The 21957-nt window shown below is 43.4% G+C and overlaps 1 protein-coding gene across 1 annotated transcript in view; it reads left to right on the top strand.

The window, feature by feature from the left end:
* Positions 1–21957, top strand: part of COL23A1 (collagen type XXIII alpha 1 chain) — a 195573-nt gene that overhangs the window by 123073 nt on the left and 50543 nt on the right. Inside the window, exon 3 of the mRNA XM_074604048.1 lies at positions 16328–16372. Coding sequence (XP_074460149.1) covers positions 16328–16372 — 45 coding nt within the window. The remainder of the gene's footprint in view (positions 1–16327; positions 16373–21957) is intronic.

Raw genomic sequence — 21957 nt, 5'->3', positions numbered from 1 at the left:
ACCCTAGTTCTTGTTTATCCCATCCGTTTCCTATTCAAACTCATTTTTGTTGTCATGTATGTATATCGAGTAGCAGCATCTTTGGAACGGGAGTCTTGTATGCGTGCATCTTGCAAAATATATAAAAGTCTCCTGGTTGCTATAACAGTAATAGCACAATAAATGCTAAGAGTGGAACCATGCTTGAATAACTGTAATCTGGGACTTTATTCCACACACACACACACACACACTGTAAAGGTACTCTTTTTTCCTTAATGCTTTCTCTAGTTTCCCATTCAGATCCTGGGCAAGCAGGCACAGGCATTGTGAGAGCCGGTTCGCGTGCTGGGCTGCCCCTGGGATGCCCTACTTCTACAAAATTAATTTTTTTTTTTTTTTTTCTGGAAAATGAGCGAGGGCTGGATCTTATTTATTTTACCAAAGTCATCTTTTCAATATGAGAACAATTAATAAATGATTACAGAAAAGAAATTCAGCATTTGTTCCCCAACCCCTATAAATAAGGTAATTGCCTACTCCAGAGGGAAGGGAGTTGGCAGAAGTTTCACAGGGAACTGTTGAACTGCAGTATTTGTTTGACGTGTTTTAAATGGTTTACCAAGCAAAATCAGATGCAAAAGGAAAGGAACTTGTCAGTCAGGCCGCCGGCGTTGGGCTGTTACTGTCCCCCTGTCAATCAGAGCAATAGCAGCTTTCCTGGGTGGCTGAGGAGCTGTTGGAGGGAGGCGGGGAGCAGCTGCGATAATTTGGGTGGTGTTTTGGGTTTTTTTTTTTTTTTAGACTTTCACATTTTATACAAGTGACACATAGTTTCGTGGAAGATCTGATTTATTATTATATGGATTCAGGCAGAGCGTTTGCAAAATTTACTCTACTTTATGGTATTACAGCAAATGTAAACATGTATAATTCAACAGCGCCAGAAGAAAATGAAGGTGGAAAATGGCCTTTGTCAGCAGCAGGAGGGGTTTAGAGAGCTGTGAAAAGGAGAGAAGAGACAGAGTTGTTACCGATAGTAAGATTTTTTTTTTTTTTTTTCCTTTTTCATCTCCAAGAGGGAGACTAGGGGTCACTTCTGAGGAAAATGAGGTGAGGTGATGCTGAAGGGCTGGGGAAGCTGTGGGATGATGCCTGGTGCTGGACTGGACGTGGTGAAGATGCCATGGTGGGTTTCCCTGCCTGGAACCCGGGGTGCGGGGGGACCCGTTGGGGCTGACCCCCGTGGCAGCCAGCTCCTTCGTTCAGCTGGAACTTGTTTTGGCTCCAAATGCAGGCAAAAAGATAAGAAACAGAAACATCAGCAAGAGAGAGGTTTGACAGCCAAGTTGTGCAGAAACCAGATGTCATTCTTCATACTTTTCTTTCACCCGGGTAACACGGGTTATTGCATCTCTCTGCCTCTGGGCAAGGGAACATCTCCCTCCCAACCAAAAGTCTGGTTTAGAACACGTTTTTAGCTGTGGCTGCAGTGGGCTTCCTGGTTACGGGTCTGTACAACCGCTCGTGAGCGTGCAGCGCTAATGTAAAAGCGTGACCAGAGACTCCCCTGAGGTTCCTCTGCAGGAGAAGGCACTTCCCAGGGACACGGGGCTCCCCAGCAGTATCCCTGCCCAGTTCAGTAAATGTCATTGCTCCGTATCAGATTAATTTAGGGTTGTTTTTTCAATGGCAGAGCGCTGTGCGGTGTGAAATACCTGCTCTCTGCCATGTGGCAGCGTTGCTCCAAGGCACAGGCAGCGGTGGGGTTTGCAGGGGACGCGCAGCCATGTGCGGAGCGGGCTGAGTCTGGTGCTGAGAGAACGCGGAGGTGACGTCGTTGCAAAGTGAAATACGGTTTGGGAATTTACTGTGACTTTGTGGTCCTTTTAATTACTGAAAAATCCAAACCCAGAACTTATCTTTACTGAATTCTGAGGCTGTTAAAAGATTTAGAAAGGGGGAAAAATACCGGTTTTTGTTATTTTGTGTAAGTTATTAGTTTAATTCTACAGACCCATATTTAGTTTCTATAAAGTCCTGTTGGACATATGGGTATCTCTGCTCTTGGGGGAGGATTCTTTAAATGTTTTCTAAAGCCTACAATGGGTGGAAATGTTGGCGTTTGGGTTGGCTTTCAGACTGGGCTTCATTGTGCGGTGTTCCCTAAATCCCTCAAAGCCCCATCCTGTAACACAAACTGGCTGTGCCTTATGCAGCTGTGGATGCAGTAAATGCTGAAAGGCTGGTTATGAATGTTGATTAATAATCAGATATTGCCAACCCCATTGTTGGAGGAATGAGTCAGATACGCTAGCAAATTTTCATCTGCGGGGAGAAAAATACCGGCTGAAGCAGTGGCCGCTACCAGCAGGCAGGGCTTTTCCAGGATACGCATGGACGTACCTGAAAACGGTGTGAATTCAGCTAATGAAACCCAGAGCAGCTTATGGCTGTTCATTCTGGCTTTGTGGATAACAGTTTTGGAGGGTGGTAGCCCAGAGAGGGAAACCGGAATATAGATTATTTCTTCTTATTTTTTTTTTCCCCCGGCTTTGTGTTAACTTCCATCCATTACACTTTTATACGTGGTTAACTACCCTTCCTTGGGCTTCATTTATCTCCATTTCAGAATTAGGCAGCAATATGTCTATACTTATGCAGGACTCTCAAGGTTTCTACTTGAAGTACTCTTAGATCCTCAGGTGAAATTACATCCAGTATATCAGTAGTTTAAAAGCGTATCCTGGAATCCAGAAAGCAAAATTGAAAGCAGGATTCGCCTTATTGTGTTGCGCCTTAAATCCATGGCTGATTTTAGTTAAAAACTTGGCAAGATGCGGCAATAGGCATCGTATATTAATCAATGAAAGATGAAGGCCAACCCCGCTGCCCTCCTTTGGGGAGAGACCTGCCTTTCTTTACTGTCTTTCAAGAACAAGGTAGACTTGGAGAGTTAGCAACAGTCTTCCTGCCGTATATGATTGGGAAAACAGTGGTCTACGGTCAAAATGGGTCATAAAATGATAAAATGGTTCAGTTGAGCCCCAAACTGACATATTTGGGAAGTGAAGTCTTAAGTGTTGATTCTGTTTTGCAAATCTCTTGTCCCTTACTGTAGCACACGGACACACCGTCTTGCTCCTACCCCTGTGTCTGCAGCGACGGTCCGCGCGATCCCACCGCCGCACTTGTCCCTAACACCAACGAAAGAGCCGGGTGCTTTCTGTCTTTCCCTTTCTTATTTCTCTGGCCTTGTTTCCTGCTTCCACCATATTTTGCACCATTTTTTCTCGGACTTGGACACTTTAAAATACAAGTGGAAACTGATGGTAGTATCCAAACTTAGTAACATATTGGATAGCTTTGCTCAGAATAATTGCTTCTTTCTTTTCATCTTATCTCCATGTTTAAAGAACAACAATACCTCATCTCCGCTAAACCTTTGAACCTTTCCTGGATATCGTTGGGTAAGTTAAACTGGCAATCCACCACTTGTTTAGCCAATCTCTAAAGTGCACAGATGATAGGAATTCAAGTTACTGGAGGTAAAAAGTTGCACCTTCAGGATTGTCAGAACTAATTTAAATTTCCTGTTTGATCTTTAAGATGCTTTTTGCTATTAAAAAAAATCATAATAAAACACTGTCTCCCACACAGCTGCTTTTCTATCCTATTGATCCTGCTTTTATTTTATATTTTTTTTACTTTAAAACGGGGAAAGAGAATGCTTTTAGTTGTTATGTCAAAAGATTTATAGACCTGTTGCTTTATAGACAATTGAAACTTTGGAGCTGCAAATGGTCTCAGTACCTCTGAAAGATGCATTTGGCTGTTTGGTAACAAATTAAGCATCTGGAAGAAGCAGCGGAGCAAAGTCAGTTGCTTCATTATGGCTTTTTGAGCTCTTTGCAAGATTAGTGATGCTGAAGCAGCCAAATAAAACAAACTATTAATCAAGTAAGATGCATCCAGTAAGCAAATGAACATGGTTAAACAAATCCCAGTGGTAATTTTGGTAATTCATAAATTTAACATGCATTTGCGGAGCTCCACAGTGTACCTTGCGTTTTGGAAAGCCGTCAGCTGAGCCGTGCGCTTGGAAGCAGCTTGGTGCAACGCGTTGGCCCAGGAGAAGACTTTGCTCTAAAATGAAGTTGTTACCGAAACATTCCCCAGATGTGTGAGCGATATATCATCCCCTCTTTGCACTTGAATAAAAAACAACCATTGCCATTGAGCTCTGAGCCAGAGCAGGCCCAAAGGGTGGTAGAAAGGGGCTGTAACAGAGTTTGTCTTTGCAACTTTTGTGAGTGTTGGCTCGTGCCATTTCATTAATTGCGCTTGTTCCCCACCTTGTGCCAACCACCTCTGAGGCACGGCATGTGCCAAAGACATGTCAGCATGCTTTCTGGTATCTCAACTATGTTTTTGTATGTGCTGATATACCCTTTTCCCCGCCCCCCCCCACTCTGGTCTTCCTACAGCTGCTTTATACTCCGTCTTGTTGCTAACCCTATACTTTGCATCCATGTTCCCAGCCTGGAGCGAGCTCTCCTTCACCCCAACTCTGATCTCTGCAGCCCGGTCACTTAGGGCTGGGCATGACAAAGAGACATTTCGTGTCTCTGTGGCCAGGTATCTTATATTTGAGTCATCTTTCCTTCTGATGGCAGTTGTAATTAATTTCTGGGATGGCCTTTTATATTTCGTGGGGTTGTCCAGAGGCTTGTGCAGTTGGTGCCTGCGTCTAGCCTGAGGGTGCTGCCGCTCTTCGATTTTATTCAATTATTTTTTTAATTTTTTTTATCAATACCTTTGTATAAGCCACCATGCTCCTGCTTATTAATTGGATTCAGACTTGACGTGGATTAACGTTATGGCTGGAAGCCTAATTCTTTAAATGGAGACACAAATGCTGCTCTTAAGTTAGTCATTAATTACTTCTATTTATCAGAGCTCTTAAGTGTGGCCATTTAGACCTCAGCTAGCAATTTTAACTGCCACTGCCTCAGCGTATTTCTGCTGGAAGCTGTGCGATGTAGGTCAGATACACAACAGTAAAAAGGATTATATTGTTTTGATCATTCACGCTTGCTGTAGGAAACACCGTATTCTTTCGAAGGAGTGAATATGACTGTAGCACGTGCTGGTTCTGTCTATATAATGGAAACTATATTTTCCATAAAAGCTCATATATTCCTTTGTTGGAAGGATTTCAGATGGGTGGGAAAGCAAACTGTTTACACGCAGCAAATCTGGTGTTTGCCCAGGGTCATCAGGGAGAGAAAACGATTGTACCTTTAATTATATGCTCAGTTAAAATGCAGAGAAGCTTGGTGGTTAAACCTTCTGCATGGTGAAAAGTCAAGGTCTAAATATTGTATTTCAACACACAACAAACCCAAAGTCTTTAAAAAATAAATACTTTTCTTCTCCTCTGTATCTCTTTTGTAAAAACTTTTCATAACTGATTTCATTGCATTATCAGGACTAAAATGAGAAACACTGCTTATGAGCAAATATAGCATTTGAATACGGGCCAGGAATTCCTTTTACAGTATAAGCTTTTGTGTGAAATAAAAGCCAAACAGCTGCTCACAACTTACGTCTGAGTAAGTGATCTAATGCTATTGCTCTGGTCTCAAATTTGAAGCTAAATTGTTTCTTTGCCAAAGACCTTGTGCCAACCTACCTGGTCCCAATTTGTGAGAACAAAGTACATTGTTTCTGCTGCTCTGGGAGTGAAATCATTTTATTTGACATTTTTTTCCATTATAATTTCAACCCTGATGTGGGAAGCCTTTGCGGGGTTGAGATTCTACTTCTCACCTCCAGTCCTCCAGGATACCTCAAGTAGGAAAATACCTCCTTGCAAGGCTAGTCCAGCATGATGTATGGGGATATTTTAATACACCTGAAGACTCTTTTTTTGGCTATTAATGTAATTGGCTTTTGATTTATTTTGTTCCTTTTTTCCTCAGATCTTCTATTCTCATTCTTTTTCTGCTACTCCTTTTGCTGTGCTCTTCATCAGCTGCTCTCCAGGTTTTCCCTGGGCCACCGCTGTGTGACGCCCCTTCCCAAGGGCTGCCTGAGAGACCACCATGGCCCAAACTCAAGACCCCCCTCCAGAGCTGAGTGTTAGCTGTGATTAAGCCTGTTGGCATCGAAGCTCCCCCAGTCCTCAGGGAAGAGCTTAATTTGGGACAAGGCAGATGTTAATATCCCCAAATGAACTAAGTAAAGGTTTCTATGGACCTTGAATGCTCCTAGATACAGGGGACAACCAGAAGCTAACAGATGTGGGGCAGCTGGTTTTCAGTGCCTGGTTCCTCCTCCATACAACTGCCCTTGTATGTTATTGAGAGGATGGAGGGAATGTTTAAAATAATAAAAAACGTTGTGGCCTAGTGGTGTTTAAACTTAGACCACTGATTTTCATGCTTTCGGGGGAAAAAAAAAGTCAAATTACCAAGGAGGGAATTTCCCTAGCTATGGAAAAGGTGGAATACTTCCTATAACCCTGTTAGGCATGGGCTGTGTGTCTCAAATACACTGCCGTGCACGTGTGCTTTCACAAAAGGTTTTAATTTCAAAAAAACATGAATTGTGCTGTAAGTGTACGGTTAGCTCTTAAGTTCCTGTAAGATTTATTGCAAGCACATTAACAGAAGGGAGGAGAAAAATGCCGTGGCCAGGAAATGTCATGTCTTCTCCTGTGGTGGTGACTGCTTTAGCTGGTACCCAAAGAAATCTTGGTGTGACCCCAGCCTTATTCATCACAGGGCAAACCAGAGGGTTTACACACTTGTTCTAAAAATTGTTTAATAGAAACTAAAAATGAGGACTTTTGAAATGTCTATGTGTTGTATTTGGACGTTTACATTGTTACTGAGATTTTTTTTTCTACCTAAAAAAATAACTACAGGTTTAAAGAGTTTAGGTGCATTGATGTGATATGCGCAGTATAAAAATTTGTGCGCAAAGAAAGTGGAAAAAATTCCTGAAGTAACCTGGTTTGTCTCCTGAATGCGTTAAATCATCCATTCAGTTCACACGGTGTGGTACCTGTGTTTCTTCTGGTTGCTCTTCCATCCCACCAGTGGACAGTTAGAAGACGTTTTCCTGGTAGTGAACAGCGTCATTTTGCATGTTGCCACTGTCCTCAGACAAATTGCAATCTCTGTGAGGTCACAAAAATGTTAATAATAGCCCTTTCCTATGTGCTGAGTGGCATTTTAAGAGCACTGCTCAGAGTACCTCTCCCAGTGTTGTTCCACTGACACATTTACTGGGAGAGTGGAGTTCCTGATGGCTGAATCATGTCTCCTTTAAATTGCGTTGTCAAAGAGATCATTCATCTTGTGTGTGTTATGACTGGCACGAACAATAAATTGAATAACAGGCAGTCAGCAATCATGTAACGTATGAGTCTGTGCTGCAGCGTAGTTCATCTTGCAAAATCCTCTCCTGAGACCATCAGCCGTGGTTGCCTGGCTTCAGAGAGAACTGCACATGTTCATGCTTCCCGATCCACCATGCTGGGTGAGATGCAGTGTCCTGAAGCTGTATGCCCCATCCCTGCTCAAGGAGCCCCTTAGACAGCTACGCCAAGAGAAGGGTCGCTGTATGCGAGAGAGAACTTTTTCTCTTTTTTCTTGTGTCAGCAACTGGCTGCTTGCAGATGGTCCATTTTCTTAGATGGACTTCTTGTTGAATAATTAAAGGCAGTGTGAATTCACACATCGATTTTCGGGTGTTTGGGAGAAGGATCACCTGTGTCCATCTTTCATCACTTAACTCTGTGAAGGCAGTGTTGTAGCTTCACTGGATATTTTATATTGGGTAAAAATATTTTGAAACAACCAACCTCGATAGTATCCAGAGTTTATAGATGTTTATTTGTGTGACACTGCTGTCATTGTGATAAAATGATATGATTGGTTTTGTACAGACTTCACTTATGTTTTAAAAGTCTTCATCAGTGCTAGCTTGTTCTTCATCACCTGGTTGGATTACTGGAGACTGCAGGCTTTTTGGAAGGTAAACTAACACGATGCCATTTGGTTTTCAAATTGTATTTGTAGCTTGGCCAGGAGCACACAAGCACCAAATGGCTGCTGTAGTTGATTCAGAGCAAAACGTAAATCCCTGATGCTGTGCTCTGTGGTTTCCCTTGATCTGCAGCATCTGCTGGGATGTGCATGTGCTGGTGTGGTGGCTTGCTGGTACCATCATGTAGAAGGAAATATCCCTAGCTCTGGCACTTTCTCCTCATCCCACACAGAAGGGGTTTTGCTGTGTGGGGTTTGTTTGGGTTTTGTTTCACTAAGATGTGCTTTTGCTCTGTCTGGTGAAGCATATGGCATTGTGGAGCTCCGGCCCAGGGTTAATGCAGACAATGGAAACAGAAACAGCTCCAGAAGCTGACTTCATCTTTGTTTGACAGGCTATTCCTGGTCTCTCTTTATAAAGATGATGTTGCGCATGGGGCAACGTGTACAGAACAAGGTAGTTCTTAAAGAGGTGGAGGAAATGCCTTCTGCATGCATAAAACTTGCAGGGGAAAGAGAGGATTAAACAGGGGGAAAAATGTTTCTTTTGAAGACCACAGGAGGAAGAATTTAACAGCTTTTTTTTTTTTTAAAGATGCTGAAATTGTGACATGTAATACTGCAGCGTTGGATGAGTTTCGAAACAGGAAAACTTTGATTTTTATGTTAAACTTGATTTGTAACATGGAAGCGAAATCTGTTGGTGATATTAGCGTGATGGCTGTGGGCTTGCTCTTAGGATGGGCTTGGCCCCGTCCCTCAGATGCTTTATGGTTTGCACATGGCAGCTTGTGCTCTCCTTTTTAGGAAGCTGAGAAACAAAGAGGGTGGAAAATCCTGCCAAAATGGGCATTAACCATAGACTATGTCCGCAAATGTGTTCGTGCAAGAATAACATTTAAATACAAAGTATATGATTGTTTGCTTAAAGTCTCTAATGTATACATTTCTCTATAGTTACTGGGATCTTTTCTGGATATATGGGAAATCACATTGTTCAGCTGCTCTCAAAATCTTGACTTGTTGGTTTCTTTTGTCTTGCAATTTCTCCATATTGAATAATATTAAAAATGACAAAGAATATTTTCGTCTTTTTTTTGTGTGTGTGCTGTGGGATCCTGGCTCTGGAATGGCTAATTCTGATTGTAGATAATGCGCATTAGCTTTGAGCACTTCCGTGCTCCAAAACTGCAATTCATCAAACCCCAAGTACTTTGTGTCAGATCTGAATGTTTCACAAGAGATTTTGTAATCCAACATGTCAAACTTGTTTAAATGTGAGATTGTAACTGAAAACCAAAGGAAGCAATAAGTGCTTCATTATCTTGCTTACCTTATAGAAGTGTCTTGCAGTTCTTGGAAAAAATAAAATTATCTTATTTCTGTAAGAAATAAGCAACTATCATGTGCTGTAGAGGCACTCCCAACATGTTCATATGCTCCTTGTGTTTGTAAACAGGCTGGTTTTTCACAGGGGCAAATTTCATGACTCAAGCAGACCAATGCGCATCTTCATCTGCTGAATACCTCTGTGCAACTTGGTCACTGGTGACTTCTTGCTCCTTCCCGGAGCTGGCTTTGTGTTAGCAATTATTTGGGCAGGAAAAAGCCTAATTTACAAATGCTTTCTGAGAAACCAGACCTTGAGGGATGGTATCAGTTTGCTTCTCTGTTCCAGGCAGTGATGCTTTAAGTAATCTAGTGCTGAAGATGCTGTAAGGGTGAGGAATTTCAGACAAATGCTACCAGAGGACACCAGTGTGAGTTTGCCGTCACTTCTGTTCCCCACCTATATCACTATATGGTGTATCCAGCTTGTATCCGTAGCAGAAAGAAGAGTCCATGTTCGTTTTCCAGGTCATATGGATGAAACTGTGCCTGACTTGCCTAACCATTAAGTCTCTAAAAGGAAGAGACTGACTTGCTGATGTTTCTTTTTAACCTTTCTAGGTGTTTTGAGTGTGTAAGAGCATATGGGTACGAAGCACAGACATGGTCACTGTTCTCATAAAGAAACGTGAAACCGAATACGTGTGCGTGTTTGTACATAAATGCTTACTTTCTGAAAGACTTTCAAAGTTACCATCTCAGTCCAGGGCTCGTACTGAAGCAGCTGTCTCGGTGCAGATGTGAGAAACTGAAATCTGCCATGGAAACCTTCCTACCTTGCATATAGCAGCCCCCACAGCTGCCAAAATATGCATCTTCTTGTTTTAAAAATAGAGGGGGGGGTATACTGCGTACATCTGCTCCTGCCCTGCACTGTGCTGCAGCTGTGCCAGCGTATTATCTGGAAATGGCCTGAGTAAGACCAGCCATAACAACAGGGGAAAAAAAATCCCATGTTTGATGTAAGTGCAATTGTGGCTTTATTCCAGTCACTTCTTAATTTATATCTCAAATTCAGTTTATCTTCGTGCCCTGGTGACTAAACAAAAGAGCTGTATGCGCTTGACTGTTTGAAGAAACTGTCTCTGGGTGTGGGAAAAAAAAGAACAAATGATTTAAGGGGGGAGGGAGGGAAATGCAGAGCACTGAGCGAGCGGCACCATCTCAGTTGGTTTAAATGGAGCATAATCAGGACTTTGAGTGGTTTCAGTGTGCATGTATACATCATTTCACTCTGAATGAGCTTGAGTATTTTTTTTTTTTACCTTTTCAACAAGCATCCACCCAAGGGAAGAAGGGCCTCCTTTGGATATTATTAAGGGAAAACACTTAAACACCCCAAATTTGCCTCTGGTCTTGAAGAGTTGTGCCACTTCAAGCTAATATACCTTGTGTGTGTGTTTCATTGGTGCTGGCGAATGTTAGATTTGGGACTTGGATTTGCTCTGCCCTGTCTTATTGGGAGGGTTTAAGACTGTGCCCCCCCAGCTGTGTACCCCATCCCGTCACTGGGAATGCCTCCTTTTAGCTCAGCTGTGGGCGAAAGAGAGTTTGTGACTGTAAATCCTTAGTGGTGAGGTTCTGAGGTGCTCTAGCAAGATAGATACCTTAAATGTTGCCCCTTTATTATTCCAATAATACTAGCAATATTCCGGTTTGGTTTCTAGAGCAGGACTTTTCTTCCCCAAGGTTAAGCGCAGCTCCCCGATACGTTGTGAGGAGGATGCTTGTGTGCATCCCTACTCAGAAAGGCCGCGAGGAGGTATAAGAAGGAAAACAATTTGTTGCTTGTTCTGCATCTTGAAAGCAACTGGATCATGTATTGAACTGCAAGGAGCTTTCCGCAGCTAACAACCAGAGGTTGCTTTCTGGGTGGTTTTTCTACTAACATAAAACGTAGCCCTGGATTTCAGAGAGCTTTCGGGGCACACGGGCCAAATTTGAAATGAATCTAGGTATTTTTTGTTTTATTTGGAAAACTTCTGTAGACTGTAGGTGCTGCGTGTTTCCAATCTGCATCTGGTATTTGCTTTGAATCTTTGGGTTCGTTGGAATCCAAAGCCAAAAAGGTTCACGCAAAGTGTTGTGACCCAAAACTGTTTAATCTTAGATCTGTGGTCTCGGAGCCCACAGCCCGACTTAAATACCTGATGAATATCAGCTGAGCAAGCATCGCAGAATCTGACTTCTGCCCATGAACCATAAACCTTTTCCCCAGGGAACAAGAAAGTAAATTGGCCTTTGTGCGGGAGCAGCCAGCTAGACCGGGGCTGTGGCTTCCTCGTGCTCGATACCAGACCCCGTGGTATGCTGCTGCGAAGTTCTCCTTCCTTCTAAGTGAAGCCATATGAAAAAAAGAAAAAAAAAAAAAAAAAAAATCCACTTTTCTGAGAGTAACTGAACCAACCAATTTGTTCAAGCTATTCTTCTGGTTGACTCATTTTTAACTGAAAAAAACCCACTGATATATTGAAGGCAACTTGAAAAATGCTGATAGGGAAGAAGGAGAAACAGAATCTAAACCCTATCAAGCTCAGGAAAAAAAAAAAAAAAAAAAGAAATTAAGCGCAAGCACATGAGTGGGTAGACCCTCCAAAATGGTGTAAAACTTAATCCCATGTTAGAGCATGATGAGTTAGATATGAGTTCATCTAGAAAATCGGGCCCTAAAAGTAAGCTCAACAGTTGTGATTAAGAGGTCACAAAATCATCAGCTCACTGTGTCATGCTTGCAAGGGAAAAAAAATCCTCTGACTTCAAAATATCTAGTGAGATTGGTTTTCATTTTGCTTGGTCGTTTTGTATGTGAATGTTGTTCCCCACTATTTCTTTGTATCAATGTACCCCCCAAAAAAAATCCTCGAGAGCCCCAGCAGCCCGTGTCTTGAAGAAAGAGATGGGCGCAGATTTATGGTTAATACGTCTCTGTGTATGTTCTCACTGGAAAAGGGCGCAGAAGTGTAAGTGAAAAGACAGCTCAAGCCTGGTGCCCCACGTTCTTGGGTCAAAATGTGCTTTGCTGGCGTAACATTTAAAAAGCATCAGCTATCTTCAGTGAGGTTTCGTTGAGCGGTGGTATCACGCTCTCTTTCTTGCCGGTGTCTAAAACCCAGTTTATTCTTGATGAATATCGATTTACCTTATGAAGCCCAACAGTAAGGCAGGCAGCAATTTGCCCATCGAGCTGAAGGGAGAGGAGCCAGCGGAGTAGCCTCCCAAGCCTGGGAACATGGGTCAAGGACCAAATTTGATTTAATTATGAAGGGTAAAAAGATGATAAGCACAGGTAGTGTCACAGACCCGTTTTCCTGGTATTGATGGATTACAGAGTTCATTGAGCAGTCCAATTTGCAGTTACCCGATTTGCAATGGGGAAATTAGTTCAAATGAGGGTAACTAAACTGCGCTGTGGATGAGTACTTGGTTTTGGCACTTAACGGTATTTTACATGAACTAAAAGTGGTTTTGATTTTTAATATTTCATTTACTCGCCCACAGTAGATGACATAAGTGGCTACTACTCAGAGAACAGCTAAGTCAATTGAGTTTATTTATTGTGAACTTTTTACCTTGTTTCTGAGTAGCTATTCTTTAGATACACCCATCAGCTCTTCCTCATAATGCTTCCAAATAGCAATATTTTTAATTCCCTTCCTTTGTCTTTGGGTTACTAAATCTGTCATCTCACTGGAAAGCTCATGGTGTTGTCAGAAATTGCATATTATGCGCTGGATTAAGGCTGTTTAGCTTGAACGTGACAAGTTGTTTAAGAACAGAGTGGTTTATGCTTTGTATTCATTCTCCTCTCCAAAACTGTCTTTCATAACAATGTAAATAAAGAACTCCCAGAACTGATACAGGGGAGCTGGCACGGGTAGAAGAAAAGGCTCAGCTATTACCCAATTGACATTAATGCAACATAAATCTTAATTATATTGAACAAGCATCAAACTGCAAGGTCTTAGGAGATGGAGTCATTGGGTAACAGTTTACAGTGAACATTTATCTTCAAACAAATTCCCAGGCCTTCTTAATTTCCTTTGTAGTCTCCTCCTTTGTTGGGGTTGGAAATGAGAGGTGTAATATGGATTCACTTTATGGCCCAGCTCTTTCAGGAGTATCCAAAGCTGACCCCCCAGCATGGGCTAGAAATTGCTAAAATAATCATTTCCAAGCGTGCAGACCATGGGCTTAATCACATCTGCGCAGGACGAGGTTGCAGACGGCGTTAACAGCTCCTGGGTTACTCCTGGGTGCCGTCTTCTTGCTGCGGGGAGCCGGGAGGTCTCTGTCCTTCTGCTTGCCCACATCTGCATCACAGGAGTGCAACTCACAAATCTTGCCCAAACTGGATAGTGGGTGTGATGTTCTTCCTTTTAATCCCCACTAAAATTTTCTCTACTCAGATGTTTCCATATTCAGCTATTGAATGGCAATAGGGTTCTAGATGATGTTTCCAAAATACTGCTTTTTTTTTTTTTAACCAAATTTCCTTCAGATAAAAATGGCAAGTAAAACAGTTGAGAATGGATTCCCCCCCAACTTTTCTTTATCTCATGGTTGCCACAAGCATGCTATACTTGTGATTCCATGTGCTGCAATCATTTTCCAGATTTCTTTGAAGACTGTACAGAAAGAATTACAAGATCATAGAACAGTTTGGGTTGGAAGGGACCTTGGAAGGCCACCTAGTCCAACCCTCCTACAATAAGCAGGGTCACCTTCAACTAGATCAGGCTGCTTAGAGCCCTCTCCAACCTGTCCTGGAACGTTTCCAGGGATGGGGCATCTACCACCTCTCCGACCAACCTGTGGCAGTGTAGGCAATAGTCAATTTTTCCCTTTTGGCATGAAGCATTAAGAAATCCTTTAAATTTAAAAAAAAAAAAAAAAAAATCACTTAAATTTCTTTTTAAGCAAAATATTTGGTTTCTCGCAGGTTTCTCACATTCTCAGTTGAGAGGCTCCAACCTGAGCTTTATGTGGGAGCTCCGTGCATTCGCCCTACAACATCATGCCCCCTCTAAATTGCCTAAAAGCATTGCTACCAACTCATTAGTCACTTGTTTAAAAATTTGGCCTCCCTCTCGTACAGCTTCATTAAGACATTTCCTCCTCCCTAAGAGACCCTGGGCTTTCTCATCACTGCTAGCAGAAGAGGTAAAGTAAAATCGTTACCGAGTTGCCCTAGATTAAATGCATCCAGGAGGAGTCCATCTCAAGACACAGAAGGATTAAGCCAGGCTGGTGTTTAAAGCAGCCCCCGTGCCCCAGGGAGGCAGTGGGAGCTTGGGGAGGCTGCAGCCCGGGGGTCAGACCACCGTAATTAGGCAAGAGAGTGGTACAGGTAGATTAGCTTTAATTGTTTGGTCACATCTGGTCTCTGATGTTGGAAAAGGTGCTTTATCAGAGTCGTGGTTCCCCTCTGGAGCAGCTTGACTTCAAGGTGGAAGGGAGTGTTCCTCCTGGGTGTAATGCAGCATAATCATTTACCTATTTTCATTAATTAAGGAGGCTGAAAACATGCTTTTCTTTTTCTCTTTTTTTTTTTTTTCCTCTCCCCCATAGCAATTTGCAAGCAAGTAGCTTTGGGAGCTCCAATAGACATTTTCTACCAAGCCCTTGCAAGGGCATCTCAAGTTTCTGGCTGCAAGTTGCCATCCCCATGGCGAGAGGAGCACAGGAGGCTTTTGGAGCTCCTGCCATAGCCACCTGCGAGGGCTGGGGTGTCTGCTGGGGACGTACGGATGGGCTGGGGAGAGGGAGCGCTGGACAGTTTATCCTGGCTCTTAACAGTTTATCCTGACTTTAAAGAGGAAAAACTCCAGGCCATGGCTGGAGACGCAACTACATGTATGGGCACGGGGATGTTTATGCAGAAGGAAATCTTGATAGGAGGGCAGAAATATTTAATAATCATTGTTTATCAACCCTTTCCCTTAAAGCTAAAAAAAAATAGTAGCAGAAAAGAGAGGGAGCAGTGTGGTTTCACAGATAAAGTGAGCTTTTGCTTTTCGTTGTTAGCATTGCTGTCACCCAGCAAATGCTCCCCTGGAGCCAGCTGACCTGCTGCAGGAGGCTACAAAAGCAGGTTTTTTGTCCCCACTTGGCCATGTGCGTGCTGCAGGAGCGTGGATGCTGGCGGGTCCTGGGCAGGGCAGCCTTGCTCCAGCTGAAGGGCTGCAGCACGTCAGCGAACGACACGAAGGACACGACATCACGGCTTTGTCGGGGAGCTGCATGCTCAACGTGTGCTGGAGCAGCATTCGGCATCTGTGTATATTGTTTAAGTGCCTTTTTTCTTGATTTTAATGGTATTTTGTCATTTATTTTATTTTATCAATCACTCAGCCATTGCTACACAGAAGGGTAAGAACACAAGCAAGTTTTATATCTGAAACTGGGTCTGAAATTGTAAATGTATGATCAGATCTAGGGTGTCTAGGTCTTCACAAAAACTTTTTCTGACTCAGATAACGATTAGTAACAAAAGGTTTCTGTTCCTCGTTTTACTACTTTAAATATTGTGATTTGCAAGGCTGTAACAGCCACATGCAGCCTGTGTGGAGTGTGTAGGACTGCCAGCCGCTCTGCAAACTTCTTTTTTCAGAATTTTGGAGCGTCTAAGACCTGGTTCCATCTACTATGTGGACAACACCAATAACTTCAAAACCCGCTTCCCAGCTTGCCTAGGAGCCTGGCCTCAACTTTTTCACCAAAATGATATGTTTTGTGAAAAAAGTGGTATTTAAGATGTGCAGCCTACTATTTTTCTCAGTGGTTGGGAAAGGGGGGGAAGACAGGAGGAGGTCTGGATCAGAAGGGAAGGACATGTGGCGGGTCCTCTCCTGAACTCACTGCCCACAGGGCATCACTAACCCTCTGCTCTCTGCTTTCCGCAGGCCCTCCGGGGAGGCGGGGGAAGCCCGGCCGGCGTGGAGAACCCGGTAAGCATCGCCTGTCCCCAGGGACGTTGCTGGGCGCCCGCGGGTGTCATTGGGTTGGATGGGAACCTGTCAATAACAAGGCTGATCACCTTCACCTAGTGGGCTGTGGGATGGGGGGCTTCCTGCATCCCTATGTGCTGGATGTGAAGGATTTTATAAAAGCCAAAAAATAAACCAAAACTCAAAAAAGAAAAAAAAAAAACACACACACAAAAAAAACCCCACCAAAACCAAAAACCCAACCAAAAAAATTCCCAGAAAAAAATCCCACAACCCTCTGAACACCCCCTGATGTTGCATGTTTTATCAGTCCTTCCACTTCTCCCTTTTAGCATTCAGACCCATTATTATCCCATCACAGTGGGACTGTAAATTAGCAAAAATATGTAAGAAAACCCGCAGCCGTGCTAGATGGGAGGTGGGCACCGGCTTGTTCCCTGCGTGTGGGTGTGTCCATGCGTTGCCCACTGGTCCCACACGTTTGATGGATGGTGCCTGCATTTTAGGGTCAGGGATGATCAAACCTCAGCCACCAGCCTTGGGCATGTCCCCTGAGCGCTCAGTGTGCCCTTGGACTGGGTGGAACCTCAGACTGGCCTCACTGGGAATTTTTATTTGGGCTAATTGTTTACTTTAATTATATGCCTCTATCATTTTGGTATCTGGTGGATGGTTTGGTTTGTGTTTTTTTTTCCTGTCTTGTGAAATGGGAAAGCACCGATCCCCTTTCAGCTGGGGAGAAGTGCTGTTTACATTCTGCTGTTAGGTCTGAAGTGCTGCTGGAGGGATGCGGTGGGCATTGCTCTTTCTAAGGAAAACAGACAGGAATGTACCTAGAAAGCCACGTGGAGTTTGCAATTGCCTCTACACGTTGGAAAGCAGCAGACGAAATTTTATACTGTTAGGTTCTTGAGTGTTGAGAGAATGAATGGGGACCAAGTAGATTTTTGTGCAGCAAGGAGGCTGTACTCTACTGCCCATTGCTATAGCAGATACGCAGCTGGGTTTTCAAAAAGGGCAGTGCAACTTTCTGATCACCAGTATTTTAAACTTTTTTTTTTTTAACTCTGGGGAAAGAAAATCGGTTGTTTTGTGCTGATTGGCTATGGACTCACCTCTGTGGAAGGGCAGACAGGCATTTCCCTACTCTTTTCCATCAGTGGTATATTTCATGGTGCATCATATGTCTTCTGAGATATTTTTGCTTCTGAAGCATCAGGGATTACTCATGGCGGGTGGTGATGGACCCCAGCTGGCTTCATTAAACCCCGTTTTCCTAGCACTTGGGCTGTAGGAATAGCCACCAGGTAGCTTTGAGTCTTTTTTTTTTTTTTTTTTAATCTATTGTTTCTTAAATATTATTGTACTCCTTAAAGCCCTTAGTAGAGTATAGCATTCGACCAAGCAATGAATTGAACCGTTGGCTGGTGAGGTCAGCCAATTAATTTGGTTCTCATATGCAGATGTAAATGTATGTAAATGTTGTCCAAGATGCCTCTTTAGCCCATACAAAAATCTGGGAGGCAGCCCTGGGCTTGAGCATGCCCTTGCCCTTCGCTCCCTTCTCCCTGTTTCATGCAAGAGCTTCTGAAAAGTGATGCTTGCCCTTGTGCTGTGACACATCTGGAAGTGCCACCTGAGCTTCCCCCTGACGAAGTGGAAAGCTGCCAGGGAATCAATGCAGGGCCAGCAGAAAACCAAGCATTATAAAATAAAAAAGAAAAAAAATATCAGTCATTAATAACAACTTATGATCTTCTTTGAACTTTTCTGCAATTGTGGAGTAAAATCGAGGAGAGTGCAGCAGACGCTCCAGTTAAATCCATCTGATGCAGCTCCACTGCACTGCAGATAGAAACGTGGGGAGCAGACATCCCTCTGTATATTGGTTTTGGCCGAGCTGCCAGATGTTTATTTTCATAGATAGCTTGAATATATATTTCTATATTTGTTTGAGAACCTGACCACACATAAACCAGGTCCTTGTTCCTTTGCTACAGCTGATAAATGTGAATAAAACTTTGTTTGCGTAGTATGATAGTGTCCATCCCCAGGGACCTTGTGTGGTTACAGCTTTACAGCCTCCAGACAAATGCTGCTGTAGAGCCAGAAGGGCTCAGCGCTGGTCTCAGCCCTGCCAAGGAGAATGTTTTCTTCTGGCAATTGTTGAAATGGTCATGTTGAAAAACTTTTTCTGATTTATATTGAAACTTTCAATATGTATCTCTTAGAAAGAAGCAGAGAAACTTCTAAGAGATCATTCTGTTCCTTTTCAATCGCCTCTTCTTGTTGATTTAAACCAAGACTGAATTTTACTTTTTTTTCTTTTGCCATGATGGATTCGTATAATTAAAAATAATAATAATTCAACAGCTCTGTTTCTCTAAACTAAGAATTCATCATCCTGAAAGCATGCTGAGACAACCGCTCTCTACTATAGAAAGCCACAATAACATAAAAGATTCATTTTAAACCATTTCTAGGAAAAAAATTAACTATTCAGACTATTTGGAAGGAAGTGGGGCAAGCCTGGCTGCAGGTGCTTCAAAAAGCACTTGCGAAAACGTGGGGGTGAACCATTATTGCTGCCTCCTGATTCCTCCGGAGAGCCGCTGAGGGCAGGCGGTGGGTCCCGCCGGGGCCCTGCCTCTGGTGCCTTGATATAGTTTACTTTGTTGTAGAGAAGCGTAAATGCAACAAGTTTTTTTCCCTGCCCTGGGGAGGCAGCGGGGGCTGCGCTAAACCCCAGCCTTCCCTTGTGCTTCCCGTCTCCGTCGGCAGCTCAAGCTTCCTGTGGTGGCATAGTTGTGCCTGCTGTCATCTCTTCCCTGACCTCAAACACGAAGACCAGGTATTTGCGGAGTGTTTCTGCTGCTGTCAGCCCAAGAAGTAATTAAGTCAAATGGCTCCATCCTACTCTTTTTTTTTTATCCCCCCCCCCCCCCGCCCCGGCTCCTGCTGTCATCTGGCCCAGTGGGCATTGCATCCATGGGGAACAGCACACATGTCCTGGAGCTAGTCACAGGGATGGAGTCACTGCAGTGATAGTCACCTGAGTGCTACCAGTGTGGAGGAGGTTACTTTTAGAAAGAAATTTATTCTGCTGTTGCTATCCTGAGGCCGGGAAATTCCCACCAGCAGCCTCCCTGGGGAGGTTGTCCTTCCCAATGTGGCCATGCCTGCACCCACTTCCACTTCAGCCTCTCTCAAGCTCCATCCCATCCTGCCAGGACCGACATGCAAGTCGCATCCTCCTCATTCCCGCACACGAGTGTCAGGGGTTTCTTATGCAGCTGGAAAGCGAGTGCAGCCTTGAAGACCAACGTGCACCTGCCCATGGAAATGGCGTATAAAAAGAAAAACGCATTTTAATACAACCTGAGGTGGGATTTGCAGCCATCTCCGGGTGTGAGGTGGAAGGAAGGTTTTGCAGCCCTAGTTGTTGTGGTTGGTCCTGACAGCCAGCCTGCACGTCTCAGATACAGTTCCCTTTCTATGCCAAAGGCAAAACCATGTTTAATGTCATGTTAGCTTATTTTTTCAATGTGATATGTCCCACTGAGGACACAGTTCAACTGTTGTAGTGAGCGTTTGTGAAATAACATGCATTTTAGCAGGAGACCTGGGAGGTTTTGCTTCCCCTCTTGCTGCCAGCTGGTGCGACGTGAGCAGGATGGGGTACGGCCGCGCAGCCCTCCCGGGGATTTACGTTTATTTTTGTAAAGATCGATCCATGCTGGGGTGTTCCTGAAGGATGGATGAATTGGATCCAGGATTTGGGAATTTAGTCAGGTTAAATATTGGTTCAAAGCTTCTGTACAACTAGATAGCGAGAGATGATGCTCATGTCTCTCTAAACGGCATGCTGCTTTCTTCTCCTGGCTTGACGATTGGTCCAAAAACTGATCTGAACCTCAAAATCCCACAAGAAAAAGGAGGAGAAAATACACCTGAAACGTGAAGTCTTGGAAGTCTCCGAGTAGGTCTCTGCTCTCCTCGTGTGAAGCAAGAGCTGATTCTGGACATAAACACCCAAAGCTGGTTGCTGCGGCGCTGCGTGTCGCCTTGTTGCATCAACTGTGCGCAGCTTCAGCAGAAGGGAATAAATGTTGGCCATTTTAGGTGCAAAATTGCCTTTACAGGTAGGCCTGGAAGGGCATTTCTTTTGATGAAGTGTTATTTTATTGGAAAATGTTGACTTGGCAAAATTGCTGTTTCTGGCAGTAAAAGTTTTGTTTACAAATTTTTTCCATTTCAAAAACACTTGTAGGGGAAATGTTTTGAAATTGTTGAAATGGGATGAAAGTCTTCTGCCCCGCTCCCCGTGACGTTTGGTTTCCAAATTTACATTACGCTACGACTGTTTCTTTAATTTCAACTTCTAACGAAGTTTTGATTCAAAGTATTTTTATTTTTTTTTTCTTACAGCTATTCTGTTTACAGAAATGGCCTGATTTGGAACAGGGAAGAATCTAAAGCTCTTTTTAAGGAACAAAAGCAAAGCAATTTCTATGCAGGGAAATGTTATTTCTCTCCCAGCCCCACATGTACTTAAACCCCATATTTTACACATTAAGACCCTTTCAAACTCCTTGGCCATGTGATTGTGTGGACAAGTGTAAACATACAGTTGTTGTTATTCAGTAAGCACGTGTGTGCATGCGTGTGGGTGAATCATGCAGAACTTTGTATTTATTCGGGGATTCTCGTTGCTTGCTGTATTTCTCATGGTGAGTTGCACGCATATACACTTGTACCCGAGGACTGCTTTGGCTCCTACTGAACTTTAGGAAAAATCTAATCTGTCCCAATTTTGCTCTCAATAAGGAGCCTCTCTGCTAGGAGACCGTATTCCCCATGTGCACCAGCGCTGAGGCACGAATAGGAATTATTGAGGTGACAACAAGCAGTGACAAGTATTCTTTTTCAGGCTGATGTAGAGCTGACCTCAGCAACTTCTTAAGACTGTAGCAGTTGTCCTCCTTCCTTATTGCCCATGACTTAGCATCCTGGACTAATAACCGTGTGTGTATGTGTATACATATTGTGTGTGTATAAATACACATACGTATATTTATATAGATATTTTTGTGTATGTATATGTATGGGTTTTAAATTGTCTTTTTTTTTTTTTTTTTTTTTACATCTTCAGGTGGCCACAGATGTGTGTGTGCTACCTTGGGGATGGGTCCTTTGCCCATTGAGGGTAGCAGCAAAGTCCCCTCGGACTCTTCCCGGGCTGTTGGAAAGGTCTGGCTGGCTTTGTTTCCCCCGCCTGGCAGTGTGATCTCCTGTGGCGGCAGGAAAGCTTAGACGATAAATGATTTCTAGATTAATCAGAAATGGTAGATTCTCCCAAAATTTCCAAGCTGCAAAAATACTTGGAAATAAATGACTGTGACCTGTCACTTCCCGTATGCTTGTGTACAGCTGGGGACAATACCATCATGACCTGCTAGGTCTCTGGATATACAAAATAACATTGATGTTAGTTGATCAGGAAATCTGGGTCACTTATTTTTAATGAGTTTCTGTTTTCACCTCCCACTAGCACCACGGTTCATGTTCTTAAGGAACCTTTTGGT

The sequence above is a fragment of the Larus michahellis genome, chromosome 11 (genome assembly GCF_964199755.1).
Source record: "Larus michahellis chromosome 11, bLarMic1.1, whole genome shotgun sequence".
Lineage (NCBI taxonomy): Eukaryota > Metazoa > Chordata > Aves > Charadriiformes > Laridae > Larus > Larus michahellis.
Note: the sequence above shows the minus strand (reverse complement) of the source record. Positions and strands in the feature narration are given on the sequence as shown.